Below are 22,373 nucleotides of genomic sequence, written 5' to 3' on the forward strand. Positions count from 1 at the left end.
AACCAACACCTCTGAACCAGAGAGGTGCGGGGGGCTGCCTTACTCAACATCCACGGCTCCCGGGGAACAGTGGGTTAACTGCCTTGCTCACGGGCAGTACAACAGATTTTTACCTTATCAGCTCAGGGATTCGATCCAGCAACCTTTTGGTTGCGCTAACCACTAGGCTACCTGCCGCCTAATCACTTTAATGTTTACATACTGTTTTACTCATTTCATATGTATATTCTGTATTCTACTGTATTTTAGTCAATGCCACTCCAACATTGCTCGTCCTAATAATTATATATTTTTTAATTCCATTCTTTTACTTTTAAATGTGTGTGTATTGTTGTGAATTGTTAGATACTACTGCACTGTTGGAGCTAGGAACACAAGCATTTCGCTACACACACAATAACATCCTCTAAATATGTATATGTGACCAATACAATTTGATTTGAGCAGAGGCGTACAATCCAGGCCCTTCGTCAGTGTTATTGATTAACAAGAAACCTTCTTTAGAACTTTAGTTAAGAAACAGATAGATGAGCATACAGGTATGTTTAAGGTGCCATACCTCTAGCTCCTTGGTGCAGCTGGTAGGCTAGATGGAGTTGGAGAAGGTCTTGACCAAGCTCTGGCTGTTCTCCAGACTGCGGTAACGCTGGAACTTGTCCCAGGCACTGTTGGTGGCCACGTCCCCTCTCTCAGAACCAGTGAAGATCTCCAGGTTCTTACAGTGGGGCATCAGCACAATCTGAAGAGAAGACAGAAAGATACAGAGGATTGAAGTAGATTTAGTATGTAGTCGAAGGGCTGAATCCCAACTTAAAATCCTGTAGCTTGAATTTTTATTCAGGTGACATCAATGCATGATTTACACAAACGTCTCAGTTGTGTCTAGGTGTTTAACAGTGTGTGTGTGTGTGGGAACTAACCGAGTCAATGCATGGGCACTGGACATCACTGAGTGCAGAGTAGAGGGGCAAGCTAAGACGAACAGTGTAGGCCATCCCTGCCTAGAAACACTGGTCTGGAGAGCACCACATATCTGAGCAGACGAGAGAGAGAGGGGGAGGGAGATAACAAAACACTGCACTAAATCACACGTAAGAAAAGTGTATAGAAAAACAAAACACGGGCCTGTAATGCAAGGTGTATACAGACTCATAGTACTGTAGACTCATATACACAACACGTACTGTATATCCTACACTACACACTACACACTACACTTGCATATACAGACCCATTACTCTCACGCACAACAACCATACACAGAGAGCAAGACTAGGTGTGTGTTTACCAGGATCCAAGATGAAGGACATTTTAGAGATGGGACGCATCACCTCCTCCCACTGGTCCAGTAACTATGCACAACGGGTACATAGACATTGGAGTTTGATGCCCCTGGTCCGGACTCCACTGTGGAAGGTGGAGGGATACATATGTCCTGAGTTGTGGAGGGACACAAACTGTATGTCCTGAGTTGTGGAGGGATACAAACTATATGTCCTGAGTTGTTTAGTGATACAAAGTGTATGTCCTGAGTTGTGGAGGGATACAAACTGTATGTCCTGAGTTGTTTAGTGATACAAACTGTATGTCCTGAGTTGTGGAGGGATACAAACGGTATGTCCTGAGTTGTGGAGGGATACAAACTGTATGTGCTGAGTTGTGGAGGGATACAAACTGTATGTCCTGAGTTGTGGAGGGATACAAACTGTATGTCCTGAGTTGTGGAGGGATACAAACTGTATGTCCTGAGTTGGTGAGGGATACAAACTGTATGTCCTGAGTTGTGGAGGGATACAAACTGTATGTCCTGAGTTGTGGAGGGATACAAACTGTATGTCCTGAGTTGTGGAGGGATACAAACTGTATGTGCTGAGTTGCGGAGGGATACATATGTGCCAGTTTGTGTAAGGCACAATGTTGTTTTAAAAGAGGCAACTATGGATAATAATTTAGCCAAATAAATGACAACATACTATGTGGGACTGAGGCGAGTTGTACCAGTCCACGCCACTCGTCAGTCAGTATGGCTCAGTGGCTCAGTATTATACAGCCTGCTGTCATTCCATGCCCAACCCTCGTCTGGAGAGCTATCCTCCTATAGGTTTTCACTTCATCCCTTACCTACACTGCTTGTACACATTCAGTATAGAGCCATCCTCTGTATAGAACCATTGTTCTAACCAAATAGACAGCAGATGGTCAAAGTCAATAACATGTCATCCTCTCTACTTGACAAATGTCCTAACAACAATGACTCCATTCAACGTCAAAGCAATTAGAGGAACTCTCAGTACCACTAAGTTACGGGTAGAAGTCATGTTTAGGAAATCCCCAGAGTGCTGTGCATAGTGGAGAGCCAAGGTACTTGAAACAGAGTTTCTCCTATCTCTGTCAGCTAAGCAGAGAATAACTTAACCACCGCATAGTGAAAGTGGGCCTGGGTGGAGAAAGGGATGGAGAGAGAAAAGATGGTTAGTCATTCTCTCATTGTAACTGCAGAAAAACTGCTAGATTAAAAATCTGTATCTCAAAGTATTCTGCTAATTGGCTTTGTGGCTGTGTTAACTAGGGCTGTGGTAGTCATGAAATTTTGTCAGCTGGTTATTGTCATGCAAAAGACTACCGGTCACACGGTAGCTGAGAAATAAATATAACAACACTTATTTCACTCCAAGCATCAACCAGTGTTTGAGGAGCATGCTCCTGCTGTGCAAGAGGTGATGTTCCGCTAAAACAATTGTAAAAATTATTTTCAAATGTATTTATTTTTATGACATTTTTTCTCACCAATTTCGTGGTATCCAGTTGGTAGTTCCGATCTTGTCTCATCGCTGCAACTCCCCAACGTGCTCGGTCAAGACATGCATCCTCCCAAACATGATCCACCAAGCTGCGCTGCTTCTTAACACACTTCTTAACATACACTTAACACACTTCCTCCACACCAATGTGTTGGAGGAAACACTGTTTGACAGGTGACCGAGTCAGCTTGCAGGTGCCCGTCCCGCCACAAGGAGTCACTAGAGCGCAATAGCCAATGAAAGCCCCTCACCCAAACCCTCCCCTAACCCGGATGGCATTGTGACGATTGTGCACCGCCCTATGGGGATTACAGTCATGGCCGGCTGTGACACACCCCAGGCTGTAGAGGCACCTCAGCACTGCGATGCAGTGCCTTAGACCACTGCGCCACTCGGGAGACCCGATATTCTGCTCAAACTCTGTATACCATGAGCTCTCCGACCCTCTGTCCAGAGTGCATATGAGGAGATTACCGTGACTCAGCGGTCACATGGAATTTTACTGCGGTCGTGACTCATGACTGCCAGTGTGGCGGTAATACAGTCACCGCAACAGCCCTAGTGTTAACTAGTGACGACCATGTTCATTGGCTCTAATTTTCACCTGTAATAAAATTATAGCAAAAGACTGCAGTTGTGAGAGCATGATTTTAGGGTGTGAGAGGAGAAATCCATGTGAGCATGTGGTTTCTTTGTGAGAGCTCAGTAACTTCTGAGTCTTGACAAAACAGAACAAAAATCTTTTGTTTGTCATTTCTGCGTGCGGAAATGATGTGCCCACGGGACCTCTGCGCTCTCGACTCAGTGTTTGCTTGCTCAATGATGTTTCATCTTCACAGCTCCATTTTGCGTGCAATGGACTTTAGAGGGTGTAGTTTTAGTGTACATACTTTAGGCACTGTACACAGTTTCCACCAGGAGCTCTCCATGTTTCACATTGCCTTCCTCTTATTTCCTCTTCCCTCTCTCCCTCTGTTTGACATCCAGGAGTAAGAGGCACAAGTCGGGCTCCATGGAGGATGATGTGGACACCAGTCCTGGAGGGGAGTACTACACCTCTCCCAACTCCCCGGCTAGCAGCTCCCGCAACTGGCAGGAAGACCTGGAAGGAGGTGAGCATCCCCTCTGGTCATCCACACAATCTCTTTGTTTGTATATTGTATAGTTTTGTCCAAGGAGAGTGTTTATTGCTCATCAGTTAGTACAGACGTATTCTGTCATGTTGAGGACACTGGCTATCCTCCAACTCTTCAGTGATAACAAAGGGTGACTGAGTTCTGGTGTCATTTTCTTTATTACGGGTATCAAGAAACATTCATACCTTTCATAATCACCGTGGGAAAACAGCTGAAATATCAGGCCATACTTTCACTTCAGGTACCTTGAAAGCTACTGACACAGTGCAAAAGAACAAATGACAAATGTATCATGTTATGAACTGCTGCACAGAAAGCCTTGGCCGCGGAATACGCGGCTTCAAATTTCCCAAATTGAGCCTGACGTCGTAATTAATTCATGAACCAACACTTTTTGTGAAAGTCGACAAAAAGCCAAGTGGACCAGGTACCGTGGAGCAGTATCCACAGATGCAACGTCGCAGTAGCTATCTTCTTTCTTTCCTCTCACCTCAGGCTCACGTACCAGTTTGCTAGTATGGAATGATTATCTAGCAAACAGTAAAGCTACTGTGTATCTCTCATCTAGATACAAGCAATTGTTTCAAGATGATTGTTTAAAGCATTATTTTAAATATTGAAATGGCAATATGCCTTTCAATATGTGTATCGTACAGTATGGCTGTCCTCCCCCACCAGCACTGACCTGCTTCTGGTAAAAAGAGGAGGAGTAGGTTACAGCATACACAGTGTGCTCCAGTGGTTGAGTGTGGGTAAGAGCGGTGCCAGGTCGCCAGGTAGGTGTGCTGAGGGAGTGGGGCCTGCCTGGTAAGTGCACTACACGTGCGGCAGCATCATTGGTATGAGCCATGAGGTGGTTCTCCATGGGTTAGTAGCAGAAAGGGGGAAGAGGATCACCATCTTTACCTGAGTATTTAACACACACACATGAAACATTTTAACACACTGTGTGTTTGTGCTGTTAAGGGAGTTTATAGGCCTCCCATATAATCAATGCTGCGAGGTGATGCTGTTTAATTGTGTTGGACTCTCCACACTACACTAATAGTGTCCAGTGGCCTGTTAAGGGGCCTAGTGGTGTGTCCGGGGCTTTGTGGTGCTGTTAGCCAGAGTAGCCCCGGCTGGGCCCCTGGCCCCAGGAGCACCCCTTGCTGCTGATGCTGTAACCAGAGCTGTGGAGGTCAGAAGAGCAGAGCCGGCCCCTCCCTCCCAGCCCGACCCCATCACAGGCCCTGTATGAGTCTAGTCCAGCCCTCATGTCGTGCTCTCTCTCTTCCTGTCTAGACAGCCCTAACAAGCTCCTCTTTATGGGTGGCTGGTAGCCTCGAGGTTAGAGCATTGGGCCAGTAACCAAAAGGTTGCTGGTTCGAATACCGGAAGTGATAAGGTGAAAAACATCTGTTGCTGTGCCCTTGAACAAGGCATTTAACCCTAATTGCTCCAGGGGGACTGCACAGTGGTGACCCTGGCTGTGACTTGCACTCCCTGCAGGTGTCTCGGGGGGAATGAACAAGTTTTTTTTCCATTACACACTTGTGTGTCACAGGACAAATTGAACACCCCCCAAATTATTATTATTTTTGTATTTATTTTTTTACCCCCTTTTTCTCTCCAATTTCGTAGTATCCAAGTGTTAGTAATTACCATATTGTCTCATCGCTACAACTCCCGTACGGGCTCGGGAGAGACGAAGGTCGAAAGCCATGCGTCCTCCGAAACACAACCCAACCAAGCCGCACTGCTTCTTAACACAGCGCGCATCCAACCCGGAAGCCAGCCGCACCAATGTGTCGGAGGAAACTGGTATACTGGTTGAGAGGGGAATGTTTGTGCACCTTCCCCCAGGTAGAAGAGGTCAGGGGAAGCTTGCGTCAGTCTGTAGCGTGAGGATTGGATTGGGAAGGTAAAGCCTGGCCTCCTGTAGAGCTGTGGCTCTGGACAGCAGCACTACCATCACTCTGTAGACTTTCTTTAAAAAAAGATATACATTTTCAAAATATTGTAATGTAAATATAATGTGTCAAATACAGTAGGTAGATGTGTGGGTTGGAGAATGAGCTGGGAGATCAGTCAGATTAGTGTGATCAGGTAATTAACATCAGTGCTGTAATGGCTGCCCCTGCCTAGCCCCCAGCACTAAGCCGGACGTGCGTGTTTATCCTCTGAGCAAGTCTCTTGTTGAACCTCATCTGCACCCCTGCCCTCTGACATTCCCGAAAAGATGTGATTTGCTCACTCACTCTGCTCTGAGACAGAGGGCTAGGGGGGGATGGCTGGGGCAGAACAGGGGAAGAGGAAGCTGTCAGATAAGCCTCTCTCTCTTTCTGTTTTTCTCCCTCCCCCCTCTCTCTCTTTCTTTCTTTCTTTCTTTCTTTCTTTCTTTCTTTCTTTCTTTCTTTCTTTCTTTCTTTCTCTCTCCTCTCTCTCTCTCTCTCTCTCTCTCTCTTCCCTTTCTCTCTCCTTTCTCTCTCTCCTTTCTCTCTCTCCTTGCTCTCTCTCTCTCTCTCTCCATCTCTTTCTTAGAAAATGATTAGAGTTAGAGGGGCATAACTGTATAATGTGTGAGAGAGAAACCTCAAAGTCATCACTCCATGACTGACAGACTGTTTCTTCCACTGCACAGCAACAACATGTACACTGTCTGCTCTGCAACTCCAAAGAAGGAAACAAAGAAAGAGCTGTGCAATCTTAAGACTGATCTAAAACAGGCCCGAGCTGGGTGGAGAAAGTGTTCCTAGCACACATTCTGTTATCAACAAGAGTGCGATAGCAAACTAAACACGGAGGAGTAGGACAGTAATATCACTGCAACAGAGACACATTTGTTTAGCACATGTAAGCAACTTGGGTATCAGGCACTGCAGGCCTCTTGGGAATGTGAGTGATCTACCTAGGCGAACCTGATTTGAGTTAGATCTGACCAGAACATAATCTTGTTTCTGATCCTATTGTTTCGTCCCAATGAGGAAGTTAGTTTGGAGCGTATGTGCTTTACTGCATCTTACTGCAGAGCTGATAATGACTGACTGGGTCATCTCAATGCACCCTGCCACCCTGTGGTGAGCTCCTGCCATTACAACAGCCGTGTAGTAGCAGATTGAACTTGGCAATGAAATGTAGGGTCTTTTCAATATCCTCCACCAGACAGTCATTATTATTATGGGAGTCGCAGTGGCGTCAGTAACACCCTCTGTGTATCTCTGTCTCTGTGTCCAGGCATGTCCCCTGGAGTAAAGAAGACAGAGATGGACAGCCCGTCTCCTCAGGAGAGCTCCCCGCGTCTCGGCTTCACACAGCACCACCGGCCCGTCATCGCAGTGCACAGTGGTCAGTACACACAGTCTTACACATGTCACCCACCCACACACATTTACAGGACACATCTTGTCGCTGTTGCCACAATCTACCAAGCCTGACGCGCGTACTTCTCCTAGGATGTGAATTGTGAGAAGAATGCAGTCGGAAAAGAGAGAATGCATTTCATAAGTCAGAAAAGACATGTTTCATACGTCAGAAAAGACATGTTTCATACGTCAGAAAAGACATGTTTCATACGTCAGAAAAGACATGTTTCATACGTCAGAAAAGACATGTTTCATAAGTCAGAAAAGACATGTTTCATAAGTCAGAAAAGACATGTTTCATACGTCAGAAAAGACATGTTTCATAAGTCAGATAAGACATGTTTCATACGTCAGAAAATACATGTTTCATAAGTCAGAAAAGACATGTTTCATACGTCAGAAAAGACATGTTTCATACGTCAGAAAAGACATGTTTCATACGTCAGAAAAGACATGTTTCATAAGTCAGAAAAGACATGTTTCATAAGTCAGAAAATACATGTTTCATACGTCAGAAAATACATGTTTCATACGTCAGAAAAGACATGTTTCATAAGTCAGAAAATACATGTTTCATAATTCAGAAAAGACATGTTTCATAAGTCAGAAAATACATGTTTCATACGTCAGAAAAGACATGTTTCATACGTCAGAAAAGACATGTTTCATACGTCAGAAAAGACATGTTTCATATGTCAGAAAAGACATGTTTCATACGTCAGAAAAGACATGTTTCATACGTCAGAAAATACATGTTTCATACGTCAGAAAAGACATGTTTCATAATTCAGAAAAGACATGTTTCATACGTCAGAAAATACATGTTTCATACGTCAGAAAAGACATGTTTCATACGTCAGAAAATACATGTTTCATAAGTCAGATAAGACATGTTTCATAAGTCATAAAAGACATGTTTCATAAGTCAGAAAAGACATGTTTCATAAGTCAAATAAGACATGTTTCATACGTCAGAAAAGACATGTTTCATAAGTCAGAAAAGACATGTTTCATAAGTCAGAAAAGACATGTTTCATAAGTCAGATAAGACATGTTTCATAAGTCAGAAAATACATGTTTCATAAGTCAGAAAAGACATGTTTCATAAGTCAAATAAGACATGTTTCATACGTCAGAAAATACATGTTTCATAAGTCAGAAAAGACAGGTTTCATAGGTCAGAAAATCGACCCTTCTTCATAGTTAAGATATTGTCTAAAAGTTAGCCTTTTTTATGTCTGTACCTGTTGAGGTCATCCTGGTGTAGGTACTGACTGCAGGCGTTGTGCTTTAAACAAGACAAGCTTCCTTGTAGACAATACATTACTTCGTTTTTAAAACTGAACTGCCCGTTAACACTTTTTGACAGGTAATTGTTTGTGGAGACAATGAAGAGTAATCTATGAGGAGGCAGCGTTCCCCAGCCAAACGTCTGCTGGATGATGCATGAACAATTAAAGCTGCTGTTAAAACGAATTGGCTATGTTAGCGCGTGGTCCTGATAAATAATAGTTGCCATACAAAATGTCGTAAGCTCACGCAACAGATACTGTACCAAGGGAGAGTCGGAAAGATTGAGTCATTTCATTGTTTTTGCAAAAGCACACATCTTCAATGTCACTTATCTCAAGCGTATCATCATTGTGGACCATGAAAAAGTACAATTATGGACATATTCTCTCTCTCTCTCTTTCTTTCTCTCTGTCTTTATTCCTCTCGTTTCTCCCTCTCTCTCTCTTTCTCTCTCTGTGCAGGGATCTCTCGGAGTCCGCACCCTTCCTCGTCTTTGCACTTCCCCACCACCTCCATCCTGCCCCAGTCCACCTCCTACTTCCCCCACACCGCCATCCGCTACCCGCCACACCTCAGCTCCCAAGACCCGCTGAAGGACCTGGTCTCCCTGGCCTGTGACCCGTCCAACCAGCAGCCCAGCCCAGTGAGTCCAGCCCATCTAACAACTCTAACTAGGGCCCCGAGTTTGTCCTGGTCAGGTCATTTGGTCAGTAAAACTTATGCCCCCTACTCATTACTCATACTAGATAGGAACCCAGTAGAGAGAGTTGTTTTATGTGTTCATCTAGCAGAACCTGTAGTATGACATCGTCTTTGGACCATGATTTCATGGCAAGACCTTAAGTTTGAGGTAATGTTAATTAAAGTTCACTCACTCAGAGGGTGTGTGGTTTATTCAGAGAACTGTGTTGTTTCCATTTGTTGTTTAAATGAATTTGTTTGTTTATTTGGATCACCGTTAGCTTTTACAGAGGCAGCAGCTATTATAGATTCACCTAATCGTTTGTTTGACATTTAATTCCTTCCTGCTTCATGTTTCCTATGTCGTCACCCTTTCTCAAATGACCTGTAGACTGTATGAAATGCCATTTCATTCCCATATTCTCCCCCACCGTGGTCTTTATAAGTGGACTGGGGATACTCTCCTGTAGGTGACATAACCTGAGAGAGCGGCAGGTTTCCCTCACGTAGCTGTTATTCCTCCTCCCCTCTGCTCCAGACGCCGCCACAACCCTGCGTGACTCTCAGATTGATTAACACTCCCTGAAGGCGGCAACAAATCAATAGATCTGTAGCCATAAAATCATTGTAATAACTATATGTGTTTTAGCCAACTTCTTCGATTATTACCGTTATTCAATGTGGTGGCTGTATGGTAGTACAGTAGTGGTTAATCCCCCGTCACATAGAGGAAAATAAGCCTTTAGTCTTCCTGCTCTGTTTAGACTCAGCCTGCTAGCCCTGCTGATCCTGGGACCAGACCAGCTCCTCAGATATGGTTACACTCATTACCAATATGTGACACAGACCTGAGAGGACCTGCCACTGCACCACATGCAAAAGACTCCTCTTCCCTGCTTTAAATAGGCCGGAATTACAAGCCAGGTTGCTCAATGGAGCTGTCGTACTGTTTCTGTATTGACTTGAACGGGGTGAAGGGACGGAGGGGGGGGGGGGCACTAGAGGAATGAACCTGAAGGAAATTCCAGTACGTCTCTGGCAGTGATGCTGATGTTGGCAGAGTGCACAAGTCTGACACAGGGAGAGAGGAGAGGATAGACTTTTACTTGTATCAGAAGTGCCCCCAGCAGCAGCCACGCTGGGCTCTGCTCGGCCAAGTTTCTGCAGAGTCATTGAAATTCCCCCTGCTGCAGTGCGACTGCAGCCAGGCAGTCACACAGGACGAGTGCACGGCACCACAATGGAGCTGACTCATTTGCTCATCCATTGTTGTGGAGGACAGTGAGTGAGCAGTCCTCTCCTCTGGAGAGGGGAGAGTATCTGAAAGCCAGGCCAGCCAGGGGAAGAGCAGCCATGGATGGAGGGGTGGATGGATGACTAGCTGAGCAGTGCAGTGCTCTGGACATTACTCGCTCTCCCTCCTCTCTCCCTCCCTAACTCCCACATACACACACACACAGCAGTGGAGGCTGCTGAGTGGAGGACGGCTCATAATAATGGCTGGAACGGAGCTAATAGAATGGCATTAAACACCTGGAAACCATGGAAACCATGTATTTGATGTATTTGAGACCATTTCACTGATTCCAGTCATTACCACAAGCCCGTTCTTCCCAAATGAAGGTGCCACCAACCTCCTGTGACACACACACACACACTCACACACACTCACACACACACAGTGCTGACGGAAAGAGAAATGTATGTGAGAGAGAGAGAGAGAGAGAGTGCGAAATAGTTTGAGAGACAGGTCCAGTGCAGTGGCATGTAGTATTCTACCATCTGTGCTACAGCAGTGATGCTCCCCCACTCCTCCCAACTCCCCCAGAGCTGACGTGTTCCCTCCTCTCTCCCTTCACAGCTGACGTGTTCCCTCCTCTCTCCCTTCACAGCTGACGTGTTCCCTCCTCTCTCCCTTCACAACTGACGTGTTCCCTCCTCTCTCCCTTCACAGCTGACGTGTTCCCTCCTCTCTCCCTTCACAGCTGACGTGTTCCCTCCTCTCTCCCTTCACAGCTGACGTGTTCCCTCCTCTCTCCCTTCACAGCTGACGTGTTCCCTCCTCTCTCCCTTCACAGCTGACGTGTTCCCTCCTCTCTCCCTTCACAGCTGACGTGTTCCCTCCTCTCTCCCTTCACAACTGACGTGTTCCCTCCTCTCTCCCTTCACAGCTGACGTGTTCCCTCCTCTCTCCCTTCACAGCTGACGTGTTCCCTCCTCTCTCCCTTCACAGCTGACGTGTTCCCTCCTCTCTCCCTTCACAGCTGACGTGTTCCCTCCTCTCTCCCCTCACAGCTGAATGGCAGTGGTCAAGTGAAGTTGCCCAGTCACTACATCTCCTCCCAGATGCTGGCGCCTCCTCCGCCCCCCGGCATGCCCCGTCTGACGCTGCCCTCCGACTCCAAGTCCAGCACCACCACCTCGGACGGGGGAGCCAACTCCCCCACGTCACCCAGTAAGTGGGCCGTTGGTGAGCCTGCTACTCCCAGCCTCTAGGTCTTCAGTGACTATAGTTTGTGTGTGTGTGTGTGTGTGTGTGTGTGTGTGCGTGCGTGCGTGTGTGTGTGTGTGTGTGTGTGTGCGTGCGTGCGTGTGTGCGTGTGTGTGTGTGTGTGTGTGTGTGTGTGTGTGTGTAGGGTTGTTATACAGATAATGGCTAATTTGAATGATTCATGTCATTTTCTAAAACCTGTGCCCTCAACCCATCACACTTATGTGCTGGATGTGATTATAAAAAACAAAGCATAAATGATTCAGCACCTGAAGGGTGAGGCTATTGTCTCTCAATCCTTTATGAGAAAGAGAGCGAGAGAAAGCATTCAGGCATTGCAGACTTGTAATACAACTCCTACTCCTACCGTCATTAATCACCATCATCTAATTAAGAGACACACAGGACAGATCAATATGCGTACCTACTGCCGTGAGGGCGCTGTAACAATACCAATAAATCCTCATGTGGGATTTTGATTGAAATCTCTGCAAGTTCCTCCACTATGTCAGCTTCCATTAGTGATCCATTCAGTCAATCTGTATTGGAAAGTTACAGTACAAAGTTTGTTGGATGCTGACATAAATGAACAGTGCTTAACTGTCCATAGATCAGTGACCAAAGATGTGACCTATTATGATGTGATCAGTGACCTACTATGATGTGATCAGTGACCTACTGTGATGTGATCAGTGACCTACTATGATGTGATCAGTGACCTACTATGATGTGATCAGTGACCTGCTGTGATGTGATCAGTGACCTATTATGATGTGATCAGTGACCTACTATGATGTGATCAGTGACCTACTATGATGTGATCAGTAACCTACTATGATGTGATCAGTGACCTGCTGTGATGGGATCAGTGACCTACTATGATGTGATCAGTGACCTACTATGATGTGATCAGTGACCTACTGTGATGTGATCAGTGACCTACTGTGATGTGATCAGTGACCTGCTGTGATGTGACCTGCTGTGATGTGATCAGTGACCTGCTGTGGATGTGATCAGTGACCTTCTGTGATGTGATCAGTGACCTGCTGTGATGTGACCTGCTGTGATGTGATCAGTGACCTGATGTGGATGTGATCAGTGACCTACTGTGATGTGATCAGTGACCTACTGTGATGTGATCAGTGACCTGCTGTGATGTGACCTGCTGTGATGTGATCAGTGACCTGATGTGGATGTGACCTGCTGTGATGTGATCAGTGACCTGATGTGGATGTGATCAGTGACCTACTGTGATGTGATCAGTGACCTACTATGATGTGATCAGTGACCTACTATGATGTGATCAGTGACCTGCTGTGATGTGATCAGTGACCTACTGTGATGTGATCAGTGACCTACTGTGATGTGATCAGTGACCTACTATGATGTGATCAGTGACCTACTATGATGTGATCAGTGACCTACTATGATGTGATCAGTGACCTACTATGATGTGATCAGTGACCTACTGTGATGGGATCAGTGACCTACTATGATGTGATCAGTGACCTACTATGATGTGATCAGTGACCTACTGTGATGTGATCAGTGACCTACTGTGATGTGATCAGTGACCTGCTGTGATGTGACCTGCTGTGATGTGATCAGTGACCTGCTGTGATGTGATCAGTGACCTACTATGATGTGATCAGTGACCTACTGTGATGTGATCAGTGACCTGCTATGATGTGACCTGCTGTGATGTGATCAGTGACCTGCTGTGGATGTGATCAGTGACCTGCTGTGATGTGACCTGCTGTGATGTGATCAGTGACCTGCTGTGGATGTGATCAGTGACCTTCTGTGATGTGATCAGTGACCTACTATGATGTGATCAGTGACCTACTGTGATGTGATCAGTGACCTGCTGTGATGTGACCTGCTGTGATGTGATCAGTGACCTGCTGTGGATGTGATCAGTGACCTTCTGTGATGTGATCAGTGACCTGCTGTCATGTGACCTGCTGTGATGTGATCAGTGACCTGATGTGGATGTGATCAGTGACCTACTGTGATGTGATCAGTGACCTACTATGATGTGATCAGTGACCTACTATGATGTGATCAGTGACCTGCTGTGATGTGATCAGTGACCTACTGTGATGTGATCAGTGACCTACTGTGATGTGATCAGTGACCTACTATGATGTGATCAGTGACCTACTATGATGTGATCAGTGACCTACTATGATGTGATCAGTGACCTACTATGATGTGATCAGTGACCTACTGTGATGGGATCAGTGACCTACTATGATGTGATCAGTGACCTACTATGATGTGATCAGTGACCTACTATGATGTCATCAGTGACCTGCTGTGATGGGATCAGTGACCTACTATGATGTGATCAGTGACCTACTATGATGTGATCAGTGACCTACTGTGATGTGATCAGTGACCTACTGTGATGTGATCAGTGACCTGCTGTGATGTGACCTGCTGTGATGTGATCAGTGACCTGCTGTGGATGTGATCAGTGACATTCTGTGATGTGATCAGTGACCTGCTGTGATGTGACCTGCTGTGATGTGATCAGTGACCTGATGTGGATGTGATCAGTGACCTACTGTGATGTGATCAGTGACCTACTGTGATGTGATCAGTGACCTACTATGATGTGATCAGTAACCTACTATGATGTGATCAGTGACCTACTGTGTGACTAAGATAAGTTATGATCAAAATCAGTTCTGATATATGCTCTAAGTTTTGTATTGTGGCCAAGTATGACCAAGTCATGCATATTTCAAATTGACAATTTGGATGACAATTTGACTTAGTGTCTATATGCAAACTCTGCCTGTCTGGAAACACACTGAGGCAGGCCAATTCCCTTCAAATAACGTTGTGCACGACACATCTGCCATTCTTAATGCCTACAGTGATTTACATAACAAGCCATGAAGTTCTAAATGTCCTCTCTCTCTCTCTCTCTCTCTCTCTCTCTCTCTCTCTCTCTCTCTCTCTCTCTCTCTCAGCATACTCAGCTCCAGGGACGCCCCCTGGCAACCGCCCCTTTGTAGGGATTGGACCTCGAGACCCTGGCGGACTCTACCAGGCACAGGTACAGAGCACAGATAATTATACTGGAGAAAAGCAACTTCGATTACTCTGTTTTCTGTTACACACTTGTTGATCTATATACTCATTTGAATATTCCTTATCACTATGATTTAAGAAAGTTGCTGATGTCATACATACCAAAGGCCTCTACTCCTGTTGCTCAAGGCAGTTCAGAGCTGTAAACTCTCTCACCCCCCTGGCTTTGTTCCTCCCTCTGATATCAAAACCATATGTCTATGTTCAATTATAGATCTGAGGGCATTAGCTAGGATCTGCCTCAGGGTCTGAATGACCCTTTTGATGTAACAGGGCTTTTCCCTGTGTGAGAGAGATTCACATGGCTAAAAGCATTTCTCTCTTCTTCAAGCTTACATTTACCTCCGAGTGAGGTTGTAGTTATTCACGGTTAACACTCGTGGTCACTTCCATTTAGAGATAGATGAGTCTTTAATTTGGAAAACTATAAACGTTAAAGTTGGTCTCACTGTTTTGCTGTTTTGCAAGACTAAAAGACCAACTAAACACAGTACCTCTATATGTCCCAATGTGGCTGCAGAGCGGAGGCTTTTGGGGCTTGCTGCTGCATTGCAGTGCTCCCTGCTCCATAAAAAGGGCAAGTGCACCTCAGTGAGGCGTGTGATGATGTAAAGTGAGAGAGGGAGAGAATGAGTGAGAAAGAGACCGCTGAGCTAGGAGAGGTGTGTTTGTGCATGTGCCTGCCTGCCTGCCTGCCTGCCTGCCTGCCTGCCTGCCTGCCTGCCTGCCTGCCTGCCTGCCTGCCTGCCTGCCTGCCTGCCTGCCTACCTGTGTGTGTGTGTGTGTGTGTTTAGGAATGTAACTTGAGAGGTGAATTAGATCTAAAGCACAATGGCAGAGTCAGCAGATCTGGCCAGGAGAAACATGAAAGAACACAGGGATCCTGCAGATGCAATAGTAACCAACACAGTGTAATGCAATTAGACAGGGACAATGCTACACCCCAGGCTACATTTTATTTTGTTGTAACCCAACTAAGGTTGCAAAGGGAAGGTATATTATTGGAAACTTTCGACGTTTACCAGTAAACTACCATAATTCTGGTAACTTTCAAGGATTTTTTGTAATTTATCACAAGACATCTCGTGGCCCTTTTGGGTAATTCAGATTATCACAGATGTCTGTAATTATCTTTGGCCCGCTGTGTGGCCTTATCACATGTAAAATATATAAAATAATAAATGATTGTAAAATAAACAATAGAATGACAAATCTGTAAAACCTTATCCTAAATATAAACCCTCAACTTAGTGAATACAATTGGTGTTTAACATGAGGGTTTCAGCATGAAATATCCTTTTATATTTTATACACACTTATTTATTTCACTATTTTTATATGTATTTGTTGTCAATGTTTTGGCGTCAAACTGGTGGCAGTTGTGAAAAAGGTCAATAGTTAGACAAATTGCAGTTAACTGAGCGGAGGGGAGGGGGAGGGGATGGAGGAGCCTATTCAGGATGGTCACGTCCAGGACTGTCTGGTTGCTAAGGGAAACCAGACATGATGTAATTGCAGGATGCACTTGGACTTCAGGGAGTGGGAAAGAAACAGTCAAGCCTATCCAGCTCTAGTCATTCTTCTAGCGATCCGTCCACTGCGCAAAAAAGCTGGGATTGATTGCTCAGGCTTAGATTGAAAACCTGCTCCAGTGCATGGTGTGTGTGTGTGTGTGTGTGTGTGTGTGTGTGTGTGTGTGTGTGTGTGTGTGTGTGTGTGCGTGTCACTATTTACATTTTAATTATTGCATAATTTTCTTTTGGATAGTAGTAAGGTTTTTTAAATTTTTTAAAATATAATATAACATAACATAACATAATGCCTCAAAGGCAGCATAGTAATATAATAATATACACAGAATGTACAAAACATTAAGGACACCTTCCAAATGTTGAGTTTGCACCTCCCCTTTTGCCCTCAGAACAGCCTCAATTTGTTGGGGCATGGACTCTACAAGGTGTTGAAAGCGTTGCACAGGGATACTGGCCCATGTTGACTCCAATGCTTCCCACAGATGTGTCAAGTTGGCTGGATGTCCTTTGGGTGGTGGACCATTATTGATCCACACTGGAAACAGCTGAGCATGAAAAACCCAGCTGCGTTGCAGTTCTTTACACACTCAATCCGGTGGACCTGGCACCTACTACCATACCCCATTCAAAGGCACTTACATTAAATATTGTGTCTTGACCATTCCCCTCTGAATGGCACACATACACAATCGTGTCTCATTTGTCTCAAGGCTTAAAAATCCTTCTTTAACCTGTCTCATCCCCTTCATCTACACTGATTGAAGTGGATTTAACAAGTGACAATAGGGGATCATAGCTTTCACCTGGATTCACCTGGTTAGTGTATGTCATGGAAAGAGCAGGTGTTCCTAGTGTTTTGTACACTCAGTGTAAGGCCAGTGAGTTCAGTACAATGGTGTGCTGCGTTGAGGGGACAGCTGGGTAGCTCTCCTGCTACCCTCTAACTGTGGAGCTCTCCTGCTACCCTTTAACTGTGGAGCTCTCCTGCTACCGTCTAACTGTGGAGCTCTCCTGCTACCGTCTAACTGTGGAGCTCTCCTGCTACCCTCTAACTGGGTAGCTCTCCTGCTTCCCTCTAACTGGGTAGCTCTCTTGCTACCCTCTAACTGTGGAGCTCTCCTGCTACCATCTAACTGTGGAGCTCTCCTGCTACCCTCTAACTGTGGAGCTCTCCTGCTACCCTCTAACTGTGGAGCTCTCCTGCTGCCCTCTAACTGTGGAGCTCTCCTGCTACCCTCTAACTGTGGAGCTCTCCTGCTACCCTCTAACTGTGGAGCTCTCCTGCTACCCTCTAACTGTGGAGCTCTCCTGCTACCCTCTAACTGTGGAGCTCTCCTGCTACCCTCTAACTGTGGAGCTCTCCTGCTACCCTCTAACTGTGGAGCTCTCCTGCTCCCCTCTAACTGTGGAGCTCTCCTGCTACCCTCTAACTGGGTAGCTCTCCTGCTACCCTCTAACTGTGGAGCTCTCCTGCTACCCTCTTTCCTGGTAGCTCTCCTGCTACCCTCTAACTGTGGAGCTTTCCTGCTTCCCTCTAACTGTGAAGCTCTCCTGCTACCCTCTAACTGTGGAGCTCTCCTGCTTCCCTCTAACTGTGAAGCTCTCCTGCTACCCTCTAACTGTGGAGCTCTCCTGCTACCCTCTAACTGTGGAGCTCTCCTGCTACCCTCTAACTGTGGAGCTCTCCTGCTACCCTCTAACTGTGGAGCTCTCCTGCTACCCTCTAACTGTGGAGCTCTCCTGCTACCCTCTAACTGGGTAGCTCTCCTCCTACCCTCTAACTGTGGAGCTCTCCTCCTACCCTCTAACTGTGGAGCTCTCCTGCTACCCTCTAACTGTGGAGCTGTCCTGCTATTCTCTAACTGTGGAACTCTCCTGCTATTCTCTAACTGTGGAGCTCTCCTGCTACCCTCTAACTGGGTAGCTCTCCTGCTACTCTCTAACTGTGGAGCTCTCCTGCTACCCTCTAACTGTGGAGCTCTCCTGCTACCCTCTAACTGTGGAGCTGTCCTGCTATTCTCTAACTGTGGAGCTCTCCTGCTACCCTCTAACTGGGTAGTTCTCCTGCTACTCTCTAACTGTGGAGCTCTGTCCCAGCTCTGTATTTTCATAGCTATGCTTTCCCCACCGGGGGAAACATTTTGCAAGAAACAAAATATTGTTTTTGGAGTGAGACACTCACCACAGTTAACCTTGATTGGCTGCGGTTGCTTGTCTTTCCAATCACTAAAATGTTATTTTGGTTCCTCGGAAGCGTGTATAATATGCAAATAATGAAGTTAATTAAATAAGTTATGCAACAAGAGTGCTGAAAGAAAAGGTGAACGCCTTTCCTAAACAAAAGAGAGAAATTATAAGACTACCTATTTTTCTTTGCAGCATATTTGGAACCTGCTCCGTTCTCTAAATGTAATTCCTATTTCCTCGTAATTCACCATTAAATCATAACATTTTAAGGGACCTAAAGGACTTTTACTTTCAACTTTAAGATGTCTTCAACATTTTGTATTCATTTGTTTTTATATTAGTAACTATACTCATTGCCATGTTACACTGTTGAGATGCGTCATTCATATCACAGGCAATTGGATGAATGTATTTACCATGAATTGGTTGTGAAGAAACGAGTAGTATGGGAGAGAGGCTTCTACCAAGAGGTCATAGAGTGAACTACTGCTTCACTGATTGCTCAACAGCCCCTCCCTTCACTGTTTTCCAAAGTTAATTCATAGTTACATGAATTGTTACAATGGGAGTCCATGAATAATTGAGGGATTTACTTTATTGATATACTGTATCCTCACACTTTAATATGTCGCTGATAGTGTGTTGTGCTCTGGTTTGGCCTGTGCATTACTTTGTTGGACTATAGGGCCAGTACTACTGCATCTTCAATCAGTCTCCAGTCTCACTACTACATGTCCATATCGCTCCCATTAAAGATGTGTCTTTCCTTTCCCAAGTATGAAGAGGAGTTGGACACAGCTGGTTGTTTGCTCCAGCTCCACTGACCGTAATGTCAACACAACCTCAGGGCTCTCTGTGACTCCAGGCCTAGGGCTGCTGCTATTGACCTAAATCTGGGCCTTTGCAAAGCAAGTTCATCACTGTTACAATATATTGTAAAGAGAGAGACATGTTCTGTTTCGAGGAAGGAGTCTGAGCCCAATGCAGAGAGGTCTGGCAAAGCTTATGCTTATTTGTAAAGAGAGAGACGTGTTCTGTTTTGAGGAAGGAGTCTAAGCCCAATGCAGAGAGGTCTGGCAAAGCTTATGCTTATTTGTAAAGAGAGAGACCCAGGAGGTTGCCACAGAAATGCCTAAATGAGAGGGGGGAATTCACAATGTAAATTGCCGGGCTCCACTGAGGCAAGTATTGTGTTTCTATAACGTAAACTCAAAATATATTGAATCATGACTGGCTTCTTGAGAGCGGAGGTAGATTGTATATTTACCCCCCCCCCCCCCCTTCCAAAATACTGGAATGGCATGCGGCCATTTTAATTCATTGCATAGATGAGATCCAAAACTTAACACATTTGTTGATTAAATTATGCCAGTAGTAAAAGGCTCTGGACACTGTGTTGAATGCTGGTGCCTGTAGCCTACAGTATAGGTATTTACCCTCTGCACTCTTTAAGAGCTCAGCTGAATGGACACAGGGAAGACAGCAGCTCCAGTCATTACTGTAGGCTCTATCCCCATAGACTCAACAAGCAAGGGGCCCTCCAGAGTTCACTCCCCTGGCACAGACCCTCATCGCCCCCTGCTTTGACTGGCAACCTCCATTGTGGCCTTTCCTATGAGCCAGGCAACTCCACTGAATTACAATACTGCCTCTTTAATGTGGCTTTGGCTTGGTTTCTCCTGACCCTGCTCAGCAGTTTGTTTCCAAACCCCATTTCAAAGTTTTTCCAAGAGTCTGTCCATAGCTCCATAGCTCACTCCTCATTCCCACAGAATACAGTGATAAGTAGGTACAAATTTGTACATCTGTGAATGATGAAGCGCCACTACATCGAGGTTATAAGCATACTAGCAGGCTCACTGCGGTGTGTGTGTGTGTTATCATTCGCTGTGTGTGTGTGTGTGTGTGTGTGTGTGTGTGTGTGTGTGTGTGTGTGTGTGTGTGTGTGTGTGTGTGTGTACCTGGTGAACAGTGGGCAGGCAGGAGTTAAGAGACTGGAGCCATGGACTACAAGGTATTTCACTCTGAGCATTAACAAGGAATAGGCAAGAAGTTTCCTTTTTAAACTTGATTAAATCAGTACAATTGGGTGCAGTTAAATAGGTCTGTTTGAGGGCTGTTAAAATGACATAAACCTTGGTGGAAAATGTTAAGATGGGGGCTGAGGGTACATGTTGTGTTTTATTTTATTCAGTCCTGTCAATTGTTTTTGTAAGATTTCAGTGGTCTGCAGGCAAATGCCAAAGTCCTAGTATGTTTTTTTTAAAGGTTTGGGTGGAATCCTGCTGGGATCTTTCTTGCTGTAGCAGCTCTTTTACTCCATATTATTTTTAATTGCTCCATTTGGTTGGTCGTCCTGACTGGAAGTGTTTGGGCCCCATTAGTGGAGAAGACACTGATTGCAGAACACTGTGAAAATAAAGCACTGTGTCTGGAGTTGGCCACAAAACTACCCTGGTCATGCATTATTCACAATCACTACTATTCACATGGCGTCTCATACTGTACAGTAGGCCCAAAACAACACTGACATGCGCTGTGAACGCACACACTGACGCACAGGGTTTACAATTGCATAATAATATTCAACACACTGACAGGAATTCTTAGCCCTCTTAATATTAATTGTTGAAGCAAAACATCATTATGTTGAATTTATGCACTTGATGTAGACATAAAAGTTCAACTGTTTATCATACGACACATGTAGCTGCCAAAATAAAGGAAACGCCAACATAAAGTATCTTAATAGGGTGTTGTGCCACCATGAACAGCTTCAATGAACCTTGGCAAAGATTCTACAAGTGTCTGGAACTCTATTGGAGGGATGCGACACCATTCTTCCCACAAGAAATGATATAATTTGGTGCTTTGTTGATGATGGTGGAAAAGGCCGTCTCAGGCTCCGCTTCAGAATCTCCCATAAGTGTTCAATTAGGTTGAGATCTGGTGACTGAGACGGCCATGGCTAATAGTTGACATCGTTTTCATGCTCATCAAACCATTCAGTGACCACTCGTAGCCAGGGCCGGATTAAGAAATCATAGGCCCTCTGGGCTTTGTTTTTTTTTCTTGCCACCCTCGTCCCCCAAGATGCAATTTGATGCGTGGTAAATTTACTGTTGAAGAAAAATACCCTTTATAATAAAGCCAATAACGTTTGCCATGTGGCATAGGCTACAGTTGAGCAGAAGTGTTTTTTAGGATTTCTACACATGGGAATCATTTTTGCAGTGTGTGAAAAAAAATCAGCCTCTTAAAAACACATTTCATGAAATTCTACATCATTTGCATGACAGAAGACATTAGCTGAATCTTTTTTAATATCACACAAATTACCGAAGTGATTGGCTACTCTGACATCACAAAATGAGATCAACCTGGTATTGAATTCAAACAAACAATAGCCCAGGCCAATGAAGCGACACACAGATTGTACAATATTAGGAGCCAATATATATATATACTATATATACAGTGTCAGCCAAAAGTTTAGACACACCTAGTCATTCAAGGGTTTTTCTTTATTTTTACTGTTTTCTACATTGTAGAATAATAGTGAAGACATCAAAACTATGAAATAACACATGGAATCATGTAGTAACCAAAAAAGTGTTTAACAAATTATTAAAAGTAGCCACCCTTTGCCTTGATGACAGCTTGGCATTCTTGATGCAACTCTTGGCATTCTCTCAACAAGCTTCATTCCAGTCACCTGGAATGCATTTCAATCCATTTTAGATTAAATCTGTAATGTAACAAAATGTGGAAATGGTCAAGATGTCTGTATACTTTCCGAAGGCACT

The 22,373-nt window shown here is 44.9% G+C and overlaps 1 protein-coding gene across 27 annotated transcripts in view; it reads left to right on the forward strand.

Annotated features, from left to right (window-relative positions):
* LOC110521516 (nuclear factor 1 C-type) overlaps positions 1–22,373 on the forward strand; it is a 126,615-nt gene that overhangs the window by 91,667 nt on the left and 12,575 nt on the right. For 7 of the 27 annotated variants that reach the window (XM_090231494.1, XM_090231506.1, XM_036968485.2 and 4 more), the window contains 5 exons: positions 3,789–3,913; positions 7,154–7,264; positions 9,036–9,217; positions 11,551–11,710; positions 14,728–14,813. In XM_090231494.1, the coding sequence (XP_090087620.1) occupies positions 3,789–3,913; positions 7,154–7,264; positions 9,036–9,217; positions 11,551–11,710; positions 14,728–14,813 (664 nt within the window). Of the gene's footprint in view, positions 1–3,788; positions 3,914–7,153; positions 7,265–9,035; positions 9,281–11,550; positions 11,726–14,727; positions 14,814–22,373 lie in introns of all 27 variants that reach the window. The other 20 variants (XM_036968482.2, XM_090231500.1, XM_036968480.2 and 17 more) reach the window with 3 other exon arrangements.

The sequence above is a fragment of the Oncorhynchus mykiss genome, chromosome 4 (assembly GCF_057628025.1).
Source record: "Oncorhynchus mykiss isolate SJ-2025 chromosome 4, ASM5762802v1, whole genome shotgun sequence".
NCBI lineage: Eukaryota > Metazoa > Chordata > Actinopteri > Salmoniformes > Salmonidae > Oncorhynchus > Oncorhynchus mykiss.